Source organism: Mixophyes fleayi, chromosome 11, assembly GCF_038048845.1.
Source record: "Mixophyes fleayi isolate aMixFle1 chromosome 11, aMixFle1.hap1, whole genome shotgun sequence".
Classification (NCBI taxonomy): Eukaryota; Metazoa; Chordata; class Amphibia; order Anura; family Limnodynastidae; genus Mixophyes; species Mixophyes fleayi.
The window spans coordinates 55,570,625-55,586,852 of NC_134412.1; the positions used below are offsets into that span (position 1 = coordinate 55,570,625).

General features: G+C 43.3%; 1 protein-coding gene across 1 annotated transcript in view; it reads left to right on the top strand.

The window, feature by feature from the left end:
- The first annotated feature begins 4,615 nt into the window (after positions 1-4,615).
- The window catches only part of LOC142106758 (FXYD domain-containing ion transport regulator 6-like), a 99,906-nt gene continuing 88,293 nt past the window's right edge, over positions 4,616-16,228 (top strand). The window contains exons 1-3 of the mRNA XM_075189760.1: positions 4,616-4,776; positions 4,863-4,954; positions 5,036-5,122. Of these exons, the coding sequence (XP_075045861.1) occupies positions 4,909-4,954; positions 5,036-5,122 (133 nt within the window). The 5' untranslated portion in view covers positions 4,616-4,776; positions 4,863-4,908. The remainder of the gene's footprint in view (positions 4,777-4,862; positions 4,955-5,035; positions 5,123-16,228) is intronic.

Consider the following 16,228-nt stretch of genomic DNA (forward strand, 5'->3'; position numbering starts at 1 on the left):
ATATGCTCACATATGTTGATCTCTGTTTTTCTTGATTTCATGGAGCTCGTAAAATGTACACTAGTTCTAATATTGCATTATTTTGCAGTCTTGTAATTGATACGTGAATAGATCTGTCTACTCTTCACATTAGTGTGCCATATATATGGATATACAGTCAAGTCCATAAATATTGGGACATCGACACAATTCTCATATTTTGGGCTCTATACACCACAATGGATTTGAAATGAAACAAACAACTGCAGACTTTCAGCTTTAATTTGAGGGAATTTACATCCAAATCAGGTGAACAGTGTAGGAATTACAACGGTTTCTATATGTGCCTCCCACTTATTAAGGGACCAAAAGTAATGGGACAAACTAAACAATCCTACATCAAACGTTCACTTTTTAATACTTTGTTGCAAATCCTTTGCAGTCAATTACAGCCTGAAGTCTGGAAGGCATAGACATCACCAGACACTGGGTTTTATCCCTGGCGATGCTCTGCCAGGCCTCTACTGCAAATGTCTTCAGTTCCTGCTTGTTCTTGGGGCATTTTCCCTTCAGTTTTGTCTTCATCAAGTGAAATGCATGCTCAATCGGATTCAGGTCAGGTGATTGACTTGGGCATTGCATAACATTCCACTTGTTAGCCTTAAAAAAAATTCTTTGGTTGCTTTTGCACTATGCTTCGGGTCATTGTCCATCTGCACTGTAAAGTGCCGTCCAATGAGTTCTGAAGCATTTGACTAAACATGAGCAGATGATATTGCCCGAAACACTTCAGAATTCATCCTGCTGCTTTTGTCAGCAGTCACATCATCAATAAATACAAGGGAACCAGTTCCATTGGCAGCCATATATGCCCACGCCATGACACTACCACCACCATGCTTCACTGATGAGGTGGTATGTTTTGGATCATGAGCAGTTCCTTTCCTTCTCCATACTCTTCTCTTTCCATCACTCTGGTACAAGTTGATCTTTGTCTCATCTGTCCATAGGATGTTGTTCCAGAACTGTAATGGCTTTTTTTAGATGTTGTTTGCCAAACTCTAATCTGGTCTTCCTGTTTTTGTGGCTAACAAATGGTTTACATCTTGTGGTGAACCCTCTGTATTTACTCTTGTGAAATCTTATCTTGATTGTTGACTTTGACACATATACACCTATCTCCTGGAGAGTGTTCTTGATTTGGCCAACTGTTGTGAAGGGGTTTTTCTTCACCAGGGAAAAAATTCTTCTGTCATCCACCACAGTTGTTTTCCGTGGTCTTCCGGGTCTTTTGGTGTTGCTGAGCTCTCCGGTGTGTTCTTTCTTATTAAGAATGTTCCAAACAGTTGATTTGGCCACACCTTGTGTTTTTGCTATCTCTCTGATGGGTTTGTTTTGATTTTTCGGCCTAATGATGGCTTGCTTCACTGATAGTGACAGCTCTTTGGATCTCATATTGAGAGTCGACAGCAACAGATTCCAAATGCAAATGTCACACCTAGAATCGACTCCAGACCATTTACCTGCTTAATTGATGATGAAATAACGAGGGAATAGCCCACACATGTCCATGAAAAAGGTTTTGAGTCGATTGTCCCATTACTTTTGGTCCCTTGAAAAGTGTAAGGCACATATAGAAACCATTGTAATTCCTACACCGTTCACCTGATTTGGATGTAAATACCCTCAAATTAAAGCTGACAGTCTGCAGTTAAAGCACATCTTGTTAGTTTCATTATAAATCCATTGTGGTGGTGTATAGAGCCCAACATATGAGAATTGTGTCAATGTCCCAATATTTATGGACTTGACTGTAGATAAAATTGCACTGTGAAGCATTAGGTTGCCCATTAGATACCTCCCTTCCCCCAATCTTCACACCTGGACAAACATGTCCCCGGGTGGGCCAGAGCTCTAAAATCGGGACAGCTGGGAGGTATGCGGTACTGACACTCTTAGCAACTGCTATTCGTCACTTATGAGGGTTTTTTTGTTTTGTCAAGCCAAGGTACCCTGGATTTATTAAAGGTGAAGATCTTGGATCTAAGTGAACAATAAAGAGGGTGAATGAGGGATGTGTTGGGATGTTTTTATTTCAAATAAGATTATTCTTAAACTTCTGTGTGTGTTTTGTTTACATTTTTCACAGGTGCATTGCAGGTCCCAGTGGGCCCTGGATGCCAGGACATGCTGGCACTTGTGGTTCCCCTAGTGTCAGCATGCCCTGGCAGCCATGGGTTTGCTGGTGTTTCTAGTAGTATGCTTGTGGTGCTACGAGCACGAGCATGTACAAATGCTTAATGGCAGCCTGGGCTTGCTGGGATCTGTAGTGCACCATGGACAAAATCGATTTATACATTTATTTAATTAATATTATTCCACATCCACTGCTCCAGGTGTGTGGGAATAGCCCTAGTGCGATCAGCAGAGGGCTGGTTAAAACTAGGTGGGGAGGGTCACCATTGTGGGCCAGATCTCACTAGGGAAGCCAGGGCAAAGCCTGGTGCTGGCAATAGTAAATTTGGGGGGACCTCATGCGGTTTACCCAACCGAAATTTGCTAGCACCAGCCTAGGTGGCAGCACTAGGGTTAGTTAAGCTGTTTGGGGTGTCACGCCCGCTTTCTCTTTACATTTATGTTTTTTCTTATTTTTTATTACAGCAAGGTCCGTGCTGATGGTCATCATCATTAGCATGGATCTTACACCAGGGAGAAATACCCGAAACAGATAGCACTTAAGAACATGCACACGCCCTTACTTTGCTAGGCTCTACCCTTCCTGTTCTGCCTCTCTGAGCGGTGTGATATATGTCTCAGTTTTAGAGCTTATGTGGGATTGGACCAGGTGGGCTAGCCTTCGATCCCCATGCGCATCAGTGAGATTTGATTGCCCATGACCGTGTCAGCGGTGGTCCTTCCTTGGACCACTTTTGGTAGGAAATAACCACTGTATACCAAGCACACCCCACAAGGCCTGCTGTTTTGGAGATTCTCTGACCCAATCATCTAGCCATCACAATTTGTCAAAGTCACTCAGATCCTTAGGCTTGCCCATTTTTCCTGCTTCCAACACATCAAGAACTGACTGTTCACTTGCTGCCTAATATATCCCACCCCTCGACAGGTGCCATTTTAACAAGATAATCAATGTTATTCACCTCACTTGTCAGTGGTTTTAATGTTCTGGCTGAGCGGTGTATATGTGCACTCCGCTGCCCTCCCTTTGTCAATTGGAGTGGAAATTTAAGGACAACCATCCACCTGGAGAGTCCCAGGTGTATTGGTGCACACCTATTTGACTGTCTGCTGTTACCTGTTAATGCTACTCAGGGAATACCTGCAAGTGGGATTTTAGTTACAGCATAGACTACTGGATTATGTACATCCTTCAATACCCAGACTGAACTGATTCAACAATTGCACTGGACTGTGTGAATATTGAGTTTGTTCCCCCATTCACGTAACCAGGCCCGGCGCTCCCATTAGGCAAGGTTAGGCACTTGCCTAGGGCGCCGGGCTCTGGAGGGCGCCACAGAATTGGAAATTAATTTTATAACTGTGCGGCGACCTCTGACCATACCTGTCACGGCCGCTGCACAGCATTCAGATGCATGGGGAGGGGGGAAGAGGCTATTGCTCAGCACCGCCGCCTCTCTGCTCCGTCTCCTCCCCTCCACTCACTCAGTGAGTGGAGGGGAGGAGACGGAACAGAGAGGCGGCGGTGGTGAGACAAGGTAAGGGAAGACGGGGTGGGGAGGAGGGAGGAGGGCGCCGATTTTTGGCGGGGGGGGGGTGGCGCGGCGCGATTTTGTAAAAATGCCTAGGGCGCCATGGAACCTAGCACCGGCCCTGCACGTAACACTACTATTCTATCCACGCCACCAACTCTCTCCTGTCATACCTTCCTATTAATAAATGTGCCAAGATGGCTTATGCCCATTTACAGCTGTGGTTATTGTGTCTGGTCGAGTCAGGAAGCTGTTTATCAAGTCAACCCCTGAAAAGAAGTTCTGACCCCTACTGACTGCACGTAGCCAGTGAGACTCAGCTGGTGGCACTGTGTCATTACAAGTGAGTTACTTTACAGTCATATATTTTACACATCGCTGAAGCAGGCTTGTCACATATAGGTTTTCTGTTATTTCTCCTTTTTATTTTGTGCTTGCAATCTTTATAAACATGCCATTTTTTAAAACTTTTATATATAAGCACTGTACGTGTGACAGCTAAAAACTTTTAATGGGTTGTGTATTTACTGCTCTAAATTAACTCTCAAGTCCTTTTTAGAGGATAAGAACGTCACTGTGTTAACCCTTTGACTACCAGGGTGAAGCATGTTAACCCTTTGATGACTGGCTAGCAATGTGCTAGGTTGAAGGTGTGTGCTAAATTTTGTGTGCCGCTCCTAAAGACATGGGCAGTATGTTCTATGTACAAAACAAATGTTATTGTACTGTATCTGTTTTATTTTCTTATTTTTGTGTAGTGTGTTAAAAAATGTCTCATATTCCTTTGCTCACACTCATCATACTCCCCATAATGAAGATTCCAGTCTATGGGAAAACTGCAGCTGTTTCACTAGTAACTAGCAGCTGTGTGTCATAACTCCAGACTGGAAAGGGGAGAGAAAACAAATCAAGAGAAGAGTGTGGCCACGAAAGAAGAGTTTGCATTGGGACAGGATAGAGAAATACTTGACAACAAGAAACTGAAATACTCTGGATAGGAAGAAAAAACAGGAGACTTATTTGAAGGGATAACGGAGAGAGTAGAAAAGAGAAAGAACTGCATTCAGAGGTAAGAGAGGACAGGAAAGAGTGAGGAAGTAATAGACAGCCTTTCTCACTCCAGCTGTTGCTGAACTTGTGATTTCTGGCCTGTAGTAATACCCGGAGTCTGAAGGGCTGAAACTTGTCTATCTATAGATGCATGCAAGGAGAGGAGGAGGAGAAAACAGGAAACATCACTGAGAAAAGTAAGAGAAAAGTGGGGGGTTGTCAAGTGAAGGAAAAGGAGTGTGAGCTTGATTTTCATAGTAGTCTATTTATAATCCCAGAGGGTGTTCTACAGAGCTGTACTTCTACACACGTCATTCTCTGTGGACGCTCCTGCAGGTCACAGCTACAACGTGGTGTTCAGAAAGGTACTTTTATTTACATATTTAATGTACATATAATCTCTCATTATAATCTCTCATCAGCTTGATATGTATGCACAGATAAACATAATCTTCAGATGGGTATACACAAACAGTCCTAAATCTGTGGAGAAAATCATATTTGACTGTTGCACCACCTGTGGTTTATCTAAATGTTCCATGTGGTAGATTTAAAACCGATAGATGAATATTCACCAAATGTCCCTAATTTTTAGGGTCAGTCCCAGTTATGTCCCTGAAAATGCCACTGATTGATTATTTTTATTTTAATCAACTGTTCAATGCCAATTATTTTGTTCTATGCTTTGAAAGCCATTTTACTGCTTGGTCATATTATGTCTGTTGCATAATTTCAGGTCTAAGTGGAATCTTAAAAAAATAGTAATGATCCTTGTATTATTAGAGTCATGTTAAGTCATAAATGCCAACTCTCCTGAAATGACCGGGTAGGCCTCCTGGAATCTCGGGAGAGCCGGCAATTCTCCCGCATCTGCAGATTAGAGCCGAAATGTATGGACGGAGGGGATGGGGCTTCGTGAATCCCGTCACTTTGGCCCCACCCCAGTGATGTAACGCCTGTTTTGGGTCTTTTTACAACAGTAAAAAGACCCAAAACAGACACTACGTCACTGGAGGTGGGGCCAAAATGAGGCGATTCGCAAAGCTCTGCCCCCTCCACCCATACACCCCTCCTGCCCTCCAGGAACTCCCGGACGTGGCCAACATAAAGTTTGCAAGTATGTGTTAAGTTGGAGGCATGTTCACCTACAGGGCCACCAAGAGGGTGGGAGATAGCTGGTACAAAGTAGCTGGACCCATGCCTGTCTGTGTAGTGGGAGGAGCCACAAGCATGGTGTGGCCCCTCCCCCTTCAGTGACTATGGAAAGGACCCCAAGAAGTTGTTGTACCATTGTTGTACCAGGTCCTGAAATTTCTCTTGGAGACCCTAATCACTTAAAGGGCACAGTGTGTGACCAGCGAGGATGCAACAGCACAGTAAAAAAAACTTGTCTCTGGAGTATACTTGCTGACTTCTTCAGTTTCTCCCTTAGGGGAGAAATTGAGGTGGGGGACATTGTCTGGGAGTCCAAAGCAGAGTTTGGGAGTCTCCCGGAAAAGTTTGCTCTGGAGACTGTAAAAATTCCAGAATAAACAGAATTTGATAGCTATCCATAATTAAGTATTTAGATGTCCTTAGTTGCACTCATACTACTAAATATACTTGTGAGCTTTAAAGAACAAGTTAGTTTTCCATTACATCTATTAGGCCCAAGTTTACATATTTACAAAACCATGCTTGTCTACTTTTTCAAGTGCCCCTCCGGGAGTTCATGGAAAGCGTATGGGTGCAGGGGGCGGGGCTTAGAAAATAGAGTTATTTTTTGGCCCTGTGACTTAATGACACGAACACGTCATTTTACAGCATGGGGCGGGGCCAAAATTACGTAATTCCCTAAGAGTCCTGTCATTGTGGCTCTAATTCTTCCCACTTCACTAGGAAGTGGGTAGATGTGGGAGGTTGACCTAATCTCCCAGGAGTCCAGGAGGCCTACCCCAGGTTTATTAAACTAATTTTATCGTTTCCAATAAGCATTGTCTAAGCGATTTGTGCGGTTCCAAAGCACAAGCAATTTATTTAGCAAAAGCAAAAGTTTAGCAGTTCAATAAATAAGTAAAGTACAGCCGATATATTATACATACATACATACGCTGCGCCCGCTGCGCTCCACTGGCACCAGCTACAGTCCTTCAGTCCAGAAGACTGTGGTCAGAGATGACTGTTTATCTGGTTCCAGGGATCTGTATATAAACACTTAATGATACAGTGAAAACAATACAGATGAGTTGGCTTGCTTCCATAGGTCCAAGCTTCAGAAGGGTCCAGTGCAATGCCGGTCATTGGCCAGTTCAAACAACCCCCTCCAAGGGTGGGGGTCAACATTCCAAGGGTGGGGATCTGCTCTCCAGATGATGCACTCCGATTTTCCCGCCCAGAATCCAGTTTAAACTAGTCTATTTACACTACACAGACAATATCACTCTAATCATTTATTTCCTACAATCTATAACTACCATACGCAATGTGCATTCTATTTGGCGATTGCACCGGATGTCTGCGAATTAATTGGGGATTAGAATGATACTAAACATGATATGTTTCCTGTAACCTGAACCTTAAATATCACTAAAGTGTACATATAACCTTATAATATATATAGCTATAAACCAAATACCATCTGCACATAAACGACTGTGGAATGGAACCATTATAAATATGAAATATATAAATAAATGAATGTGAAAGTGTATGCGTGCGTGTTTTATCATGCAATCGCGCCATGACACGTAACACGTGGCGTACTGATTGCAATCGCACTGTAAAACAATATTAATCAATATACTTTCATCTAATTATACGACTTCGACAGGAGCCTCCCAGATATTCCGAGAGAGTTGGCAAGCATGTATTATTATTATTATTATCTTAATTTATAAGGCGCCACAAAGGGTCTGCAGTTCCGTACATGACATATACAGAAAACAGTGACCCATGATACAGAAAGAACAAAAAGCACAAAAACAAAAAACACACACAGATAACATGGTAATGCAAATCAAATTATTTCTGGGACAATGTGTGAAAGTGATGGTAAAAATCAGTGAGACGTAGGCCGAAGCTAAGAAAACAGGGCTAGGGAAGCAGGCCAAGAGGTACAGAGGGTGATGGAATAGTAGAAGGAGCACACAAGGAAAGAGGGCCCTGCTCCTGAGAGCTTACATCCTAAAGGAAAGGGGAGACACAAATAGGGTGGTACTAACTGGGGGAGAGAGCCGGCACAAGGGAGTTAGGAGGAGGACTGATAGACTTGAATAAAGAAATGAGTCTTGAGGGCACGCTTGAAGCCTTTGAGAGTAGGTGCTAACCTGATGGAATGTGTAAGATCGTTCTACAGCTGGGGAGGAGCCTGGGCAAAGTCCTGGAGACAGGAGTGTAAAGAGGTGATCAGTGTAGTAGTGAGGCAGCGGTCACAGGCAGAGCAGAGGGGGCGGCTAGGAGTGTAGGTAGAGATGAGTTTAGAGATGTGGGGGAGGATTGATTAAGAGCTTCAAAGGTGAGTGTGTGGAGTTTAAATTTAATTCTGTAGGCCAAGGGGCTGTTGGAGGTAGACAGCAGAGATAGAGCGGTGGGAGAGAAACATGAGGTGGGCAGCAGCATTGAGGATAGACTTAAGAGGGCCAAGGTGAGAGTCAGGTAGGCCAGAGAGAAGGAGGTTACAGTAGTCAAGGCGAGAGATTACAAGCAAGTGAACAAGGATTTTCGTAGCTTTCGTGGTGAGAAAGGGGTGTATCTTAGATATATTCCGAAGGTGGAAGAAGCAGGCTTTTGAGAGGGACAGAATGTGAGGCTTGAAGGAGAGGGAGGAATCAAGGATGACCCCAAGGCATCGGACTTGAGGGACAGAATCGAGGGTAGTGTTATTAACAGAAATAGAGAGGGGGAGGTGGGAGAGTCTTGGAAGGGTGAAAAACGCTAAGTTCAGTCTTGGAAATATTGAGTTTAAGGAAGTGTTAGGACATCCAAAATGAGATGGCCGAAAGACAGCAGGCGACACGAAACAGAAGGGAAGGGGAGAGTTCAGGGGATGAAAGATAAACTTGGGTATCATCAGCATAGAGGTGGTACTGGAGGCCAAAGGAGTGGATGAGGACACCAAGCTAGGAGGTGTAGTGGGAGAAAAGCAGGGGGCCAAGAACGGACCTTAAGGAACATCAACAGGTAAGGGAAGAGGGGGCGATGTAGAGTCATGAGTAGAGACTGAGAAGAAGCCGTTGGTGAGGTAAGAGGAAATCCAGGAGAGGACAGTGTTGCAGAGGCCTATAGATTGTACAAAACAAAATGAAAAATTTGAGTTATCGTTTTGCAGATACATGTTAAACCTGTTTAGTTTGGTTTATCTGGTTCACAGGCACTGACTGCCATGCAGCCTTAGTACTGTCTAACCCATACCGCTTTAAACTTTATTCTGCCAGTGGCGCACGCAGAGGGGGTTTCTGGGTCTCCAGAAACCTCCCCTCCGCTAAAAAAGTGCCCTACATATCGGCACTGTAGTATACAGCAGCCGCGGTGCTGTCTAAGAAGCGTCCGCGGCGGTGCAGCCGAAATGGAGCTGCCGCGGTTTTTTTTTTTGGGGTGGAGGAAACCCCCCTGAAAAATCCTCCGTGCGCCCCTGTCTGCGTTACCTTCTTTGCAACAGTTCTTTCTATGCAGGCAGGATACTAACACTAGCTGATAGAATCAGGGTTCAGGCAGCTTGGTGATGATGTCACATGAGAGAAATCTATTGTTACTAATGTATGCATGCTATGTGTTTCCTTTGGTATGTATATGGTTAAGGAATCCAATCTTCTCGAAGGTTCCAATGTCCTTTAGATTGTGTGACACACTTATCCTCACGTTCATTCTATTATACAGCCAGTGTCTTACTAGTACTTTTTCCCCTGCTCCCTCCTTTTCTACATGCAATAAAACAGCTCAAGGCTCAGATTCCATTTGCAACCACAGGCAGTGTGACTCCCTCCCAAATCTGCCTGTCTCTTCTGCTTGTCCCTACCACACTCTACTATTTATAGGAGAGCTGCTAGGAAATATGAGGTAGGGTTTCCATGACAGAGAAGTCTGTGGTCGCAGAGAGAAGTTGTACAGACAGCCAAATTTGCCATTAATATGTAGATTATTTTATAAACCCATTTATAAGGAAGCTTTTCATTCCAGCTAATTGAGAAATTGATGAAACTGGGGTATTTATAACTTTTATTGGAAGCCACAGCAAAGAAAAAAACTGAAACTAACCTTTGCATTGAAACATAATTTCCAATAAATTTAGAAATGAACATTTATTATAGAAAAACCTATTACGTATTTAATACTTACTGCTCTTCTGCCACTTCAGAAAGTGGCTCAATGTAAGAAAAGAACAACAACAAGAAAAATCACAAAAAAATTAAAAAATGGCAGAGTGCAACTCAATTATTAGTTATTATCATAATAATACTGTTTTGTGTGTAGTCTTAGGGTGTCTTCGGGTTATTCGGGGAGAAGGGTGATTGAGCATAATATGCTGAGCCTGACTGGTTGAGGGGGAAGTACATGTTATTTCATGGACCAATCCTGCATTGTACTCTCAGAAGACTTATTGGTTTAGCTTGCCGTTTGAATGTGATATGTTCAGCTTAGTAGGTATCTACCAGTAATTAGTAACCAGTAACTAGTAAATACATTTTAAAGAGATATAGTATCCTCCCAAAATTCCAGGACACAACATCGCAACAGGGTGTGTGGCCACAGCTACATGGGGCATGGCCAGGTCATGACAGGGGTGTGGTCACAGCCCCAGAGGGCTGCCAAGTGCTGTAAAGCACTAGGATGCCCATTACAACTCTTCTTTCCCCTCCAGGGGAAGGGAACAGTGCAGCACCTGGTATCTCCCAACATTCCCACTCGTGAGTTAAACATGTCTCTGGGCAGGAATGCGGGCAGAGCCCTAAAATAAGGACTGTTCTGATGAAATTGGGATGTGGTATGGATATAGTAGCAGAGAAAGAGAAGTAATTGAGACCACGAGAGTGTGATGTATGTAGTTTTATTTTCTATATCCGGCGGAGGGATACAACGTATCTTATTTTTGTGTTATACATATTGGTGTATGAATCTATCAATCTGTGTAGTATGATTTGAGAAGTATGACAGTAAATCATCATCATCAACATTTATTTATATAGTGCCAGAAAATTCTGTAGCGCTTTACAATTGGATATGTGTGCATAAACCACTGTGGTATCGCTTAGAAAGAAGCTTATTGAATTATAAGTCACAGACTTAACAGCTGGGGGTTGATTTTGGCTCACTTGATTGTTTCCGCTAAAGTGCTCATTTTTCTGGAATTATTAATATTAACCTTTAAGTGCAAATAATGGGTCTAAAAACTCCTGTAGTAGCAAGTCCAGGGATTAGCCAGGCATCCAGAACGAGAGAAGTTAGCCATAAGAGAGCCAGTGGTCAAAGCCAGAGGGACTAGTCATCCAAAAGCAATGCATCAAAACCAGTAAGGTTAGTAGTCCAAGAGCCAAGGGTAAAACACACAAAGGTTTCCAGGTAACTACAGCATCCAGGAGTGCTGGTTCAAGGAAAGAAGCTCTATAAAGTGTCAAGTATTGTACCCAGGAAGTTGCCTATTTAGGCATGAAATAAGTCTCAAATGCTGGATGGTTTACACAGATGGGATGAAAAGGATGCAGCAAGTTTATTACCTGAGTCTGTGACTCACTGCACAAGGTGCACCACCTCAACCCAGAGTTACCATATGCCTGCAGAAGCAAAGCAGCAGCACTATGTTGTAAAAGAGACGGGATCCAAAACAGCGACCCCTATGTGCAACCATTGAATATTTCAGAGCATGTGAGACTTGTGGACCAACAGCAAAGACAGTTACTGAACTAGCATGGGACCTGACACTGAGACCACTCTAAACCACCCCTTTCCATGATCCTTTTCCGCCTATCCTCTATAAGAGAGAGTCGGGAGACTTTCCAAACCTGATTTTCATATATAAGCTTAACTTTATATCTACCCTCAGACCTCACTGAGTTTTAAAATTAATTTTTTTGAAGTTAGTGGCCTAGTACGTTTTTAAAAAGTGTAATATCATCATCAACATTTATTTATATAGCACCGGCAAATTCCGAAGCGTTTTACAATTGGGAACAAACATTAATAAAAAAATTATTGGTAATACAGACAGACAGAGAGGTAAGAGAACCCTGCTCGCAAGCTTACAATCTATAGGACAATGTGAGTTTGAAACACAAGGGCGTGTGCTACACCATATTGCACATTGGACCAGCTAGAATGCAAAGGTAAAAGTATTTAGTGTTAAGTCACAAAGCAATGTTGGTCAGAGGGTTGTTGTCTTGTGTTAGCTGTGTAGAGGTTGGTAATAGGGTAAACTATGGAGATTAAGATGGTGGTTGAGGAATATCATAAGATTGTCTGAAGAGGTGGGTTTTCACAGAACGCTTGAAGATTTGAAGACTAGGAAAAAGTCTTATTGTGCGAGGAAGTGAATTTCACAAAGTGGATGCAGCCCAAAAAAAGTCCTGTAACCGGGAATGAGAGGATGTGATGAGAGTGGAAGAGAGACGCAGATCTTGTGCAGGACGGAGGTGTCGAGTAGGGAGATATTTCAAGACAAGTAAGGAAATGTATGTCAGTGCAATTTTATTGATGGCCTTGTATGTTAGTAGAAGAATTTTATATTGGATTCGTTGAAAAACAGACAACCAATGTAGAGACTGACAGACTGTTTGTAGGGGTTCGAGTCTGATTTTTGGAAGACCAGTGAGGAGGGAATTGCAATAATAGATGCGAGAGTTGATGAGTGCATGAATTAAGGATTTTGCAGTGTCTTCTGTGAAATATGTGCGTATTCTGGAAATTTTCTTTAGATGTATGTAACATGATTTAGATACAAAGTCGATATGGGGAACAAAGAATACTTGTGAGTCAAGGATTACACCTAGGCAGCAAGCTTGCGGGGTGGGATTTATGGTCATGTTATCAACAGAAATAGAACTTTACAGATCCTCATTCATCTGTTAAGGGAAGCAATTTTTCGAATAGTTTTCCTCATCTACCAACAGCAAGTGCAGCACTGTTGCATTGATCATATACCATAGTATCACCTCAACACCTTCTATAACCAACTTTGACCCAGAAGGAAGGTACTTTAGTAGTAGTGTGTAAACTCTGCTGTTTGGCTCAAACTCTAGCCTTACACACACTTTGCAAGAAGTTAGTGAGGGAAGAGTTCACCTGGACTATGCTCAGACTTCTATTGCATCATCATCATCATCACCATTTATTTATATAGCGCCACTGATTCCGCAGCGATGTACAGAGAACTCATTCACATCAGTCCCTGCTCAATTGGAGCTTACAGTCTAAATTCCCTAATGTACACACATATACAGACAGAGAGAGACAGACTAGGGTCAATTTTGATAGCAGCCAATTAACCTCTTAGTATGTTTTTGGAGTGTGGGAGGAAACCGGAGCATCCGGAGGAAACCCACGCAGACACAGGGAGAACATACAAACTCCACACAGATGAGGTCATGGATGGGAATTGGACTCATGACCCCAGCACTGTGAGGCAGGAGTGCTAACCACTAAGCCACTGTGCTGCCCCCACTAGACCTTTTGCAATATCCTCCAGCACTCTATTTCTAAATTTGCCACTGCTCAGCCTGTCAGCCTCGGGAGGTCTTATTTCCAGAACATCTATATAAACTGATATCTGAAGCAGATTGGAAGAGACTTCCAGAGGCCTCAACATCTGCTACCATATGCCCAAGCTATTCTGAATTTTTTCAAGTTGAACCTCACAGACACAGATGTTCTTCTTACATGGATCAGATGTGGAAAGTGCAGTAAAAATAAGGCACCATCTCCACTTTTTCAATCCCGCTGTTTAGAAAATATACCCCCTAGGAGTATATTTACTAAACTGCGGGCTTGAAAAAGTGGAGATGTGACATCTTTCATACCCAAATATAGGAATACCTCCAAACATGTTCTCTTCTGAGCCTCACTGAAGTGCAACTGTCAATTCTCAATGTTGAGGTCACGTTAAAAGGAGATTAAAGAGACCATTAAGATCCTCAGAAACTCAGCAACACCGGGCCCAGATGGCCTTACATTACTGTACGATAAATAATTTGCCCCTGACCTAACACCTATACTGCTTTCCCTGTTTGAAGCGAGTCTGATCTGCAAAAAATTTGAAAGGAACACCACCAGAGCAGATGTTATTGTTATCGCCAAGGAGGGGTGAAAACCTAGTCTCTTTGAAAGCTATCGACCTATCTCTCTACTGAAAGTAGATTTAAAACTATTTGCTAAATTACAAGCGAACAGACTGGCCTGAGTGATTCCCGCCCTGGTCCACCCTGACCAGGTGGGCTTCATCCCTGCTCGCCAGGAAACAGACAACAGAAGACGAGCAGTTGACTTAATCGAAGCGGCTAACCGGGCTCAGACCTCTGCTCTTGTGGTGTCTCTTGACGCAGAAAAAGCATTCGACTAGGTCTCTTGGCCATCCATGAGAGCTACCCTTAAAGCAATGGGATTTAAAGGTCAATTTTTGTGTGGCCTAGCCCCCCTATATTACAATCCCTCGGCTACTGTCTGGGCTAATGGTGCCACGTCACCCCCATTTCAAATAGCGAACTGCACTCTGCAAGGCTGCCCACTCTCCCCTTTGCTACTTGCCCTAACAAAGAGCCACTGGCATCTCGAGTTCGTAATAACCCGATGATCACAGGAATCGAGGCTGGTAAAACTGACTACAAGATCTCTATGTATGCGGATGATATTCTACTTACAATTACCAACCCCCTCGCTTCCCTATCCTCCTCACAGAGTGAACTCAATGATTACGGCGCAGTATCTTTAAAATTAATATGGACAAATCCAAAATCCTTCCTCTCAACTAACCTCCCCGCCTCTTAGATTCCGTGAGACACCAATCAAACTTCAGATGGCAACTAGATGAGCTCAAGTACCTGGGAATCTACTTAACAGGTCAATATAGTCAACTATATGCTGCTAACATTCCCCGACTTTTAAATTCACTCAAACGAGACCTTGAGAAATGGGATAGCTTACACATCTCTTGGCTGGGTCACATAATGGCGGTAAAAATGAATTTGATGCCACGGATTCTTTATTTGTTTCAAGCACTGCTTATACGAGTACCGTCACTCACACTAAAAACCCTGCAGAAGCAAACTGCTCGGTTTAACTGGGCAGGCAAACGACCCCGCATACAAGCCCGTACTCTTCATCACCGAACCTCAGAGGGAGGGCTGGGCCTCCTAAATATCCCTTGATACTACATTGCTACAAATCTGACACAACTAGTCCTATTCCACTCACTGTCCAACACAAGGTTGTGGGTTGACATAGAAGCTAGTCTCATGAACCTGCTCTCACCTTAAACCCTTCTATAGATATCGATCAAACACCGCCCGCCACTCTCCCTGCTCCCACCCACTGCTCGCTTCTCACTCCAGATATGGAACTATAGTACCCAAACATCTTACCTGGTGGCACATAACGAAATGATGTTCCCACTGTGGAATAGTCCAACATTCCCACCTGGGCAACAACAATCTTTCTCCCAACTCTGGTCCTGTCGTGGACTCAGGTTCCTAACAGACATAGCTGTTATGCGTATTTTCCCTGAATTTGTAGACCTCCAACGGCGATATGATATTCCTCATAATTGCTTCTACCAATATCTTCAACTAAGACATTTAAATAATTCAATACCAGCATTTAAAACTTTTTACCAACTCAAACCTTTAGAATCCTTTTATAAAAGTAAATCCCCCCCCCCTTACTGGCTTAATGTCTACATTTTACAGCCTTCTGGTGGCATCCCATCGACCAGACAAAGACCGCTATGAACTAAAGTGGGAGAAAGACCTTGGTGAGGTGCTGGAAGCGGTGGAAAGGTCCAAGATCAGGACACGTGTCACCATGAACTCTATCTGTGTGAAGACCAAGGAAAATGCATATAAGTTACTTTATAGATCGTATTTGGTCCCCACCTGTCTAAAAGCCATATATCCTGACTCCTCTAGTTTATGCTGGAGATCCTGTGGGCATGAGGGCTCGTTTCATCATATTTGATGGTCATGCCCCAAGGTGATGAGATTCTGGCAAAAGGTCCACAATCAAATTCATAGAGTCACCTCATTACAAATTCCCCCCTGCCCTTCCTATTCTCTCCTACACAGACTTGTACCCAACACTGACAAACATACAACAGAGCTTGTAAGCCATATACTTAATGCCGCCAAATGTGCAGTAGCAGCAAACTGGAAACAGCCTGAACCCGCTGCGCTACCCGAAGTGATTAATAGAATCTGGCAGACTTACTGCTGTGAGCATATTACAAGCATAACTAATGACCGACCCATCAAATTTTGAAATATCTGGCAACCCTGGCTTGCTAGTTATGGAGTAGA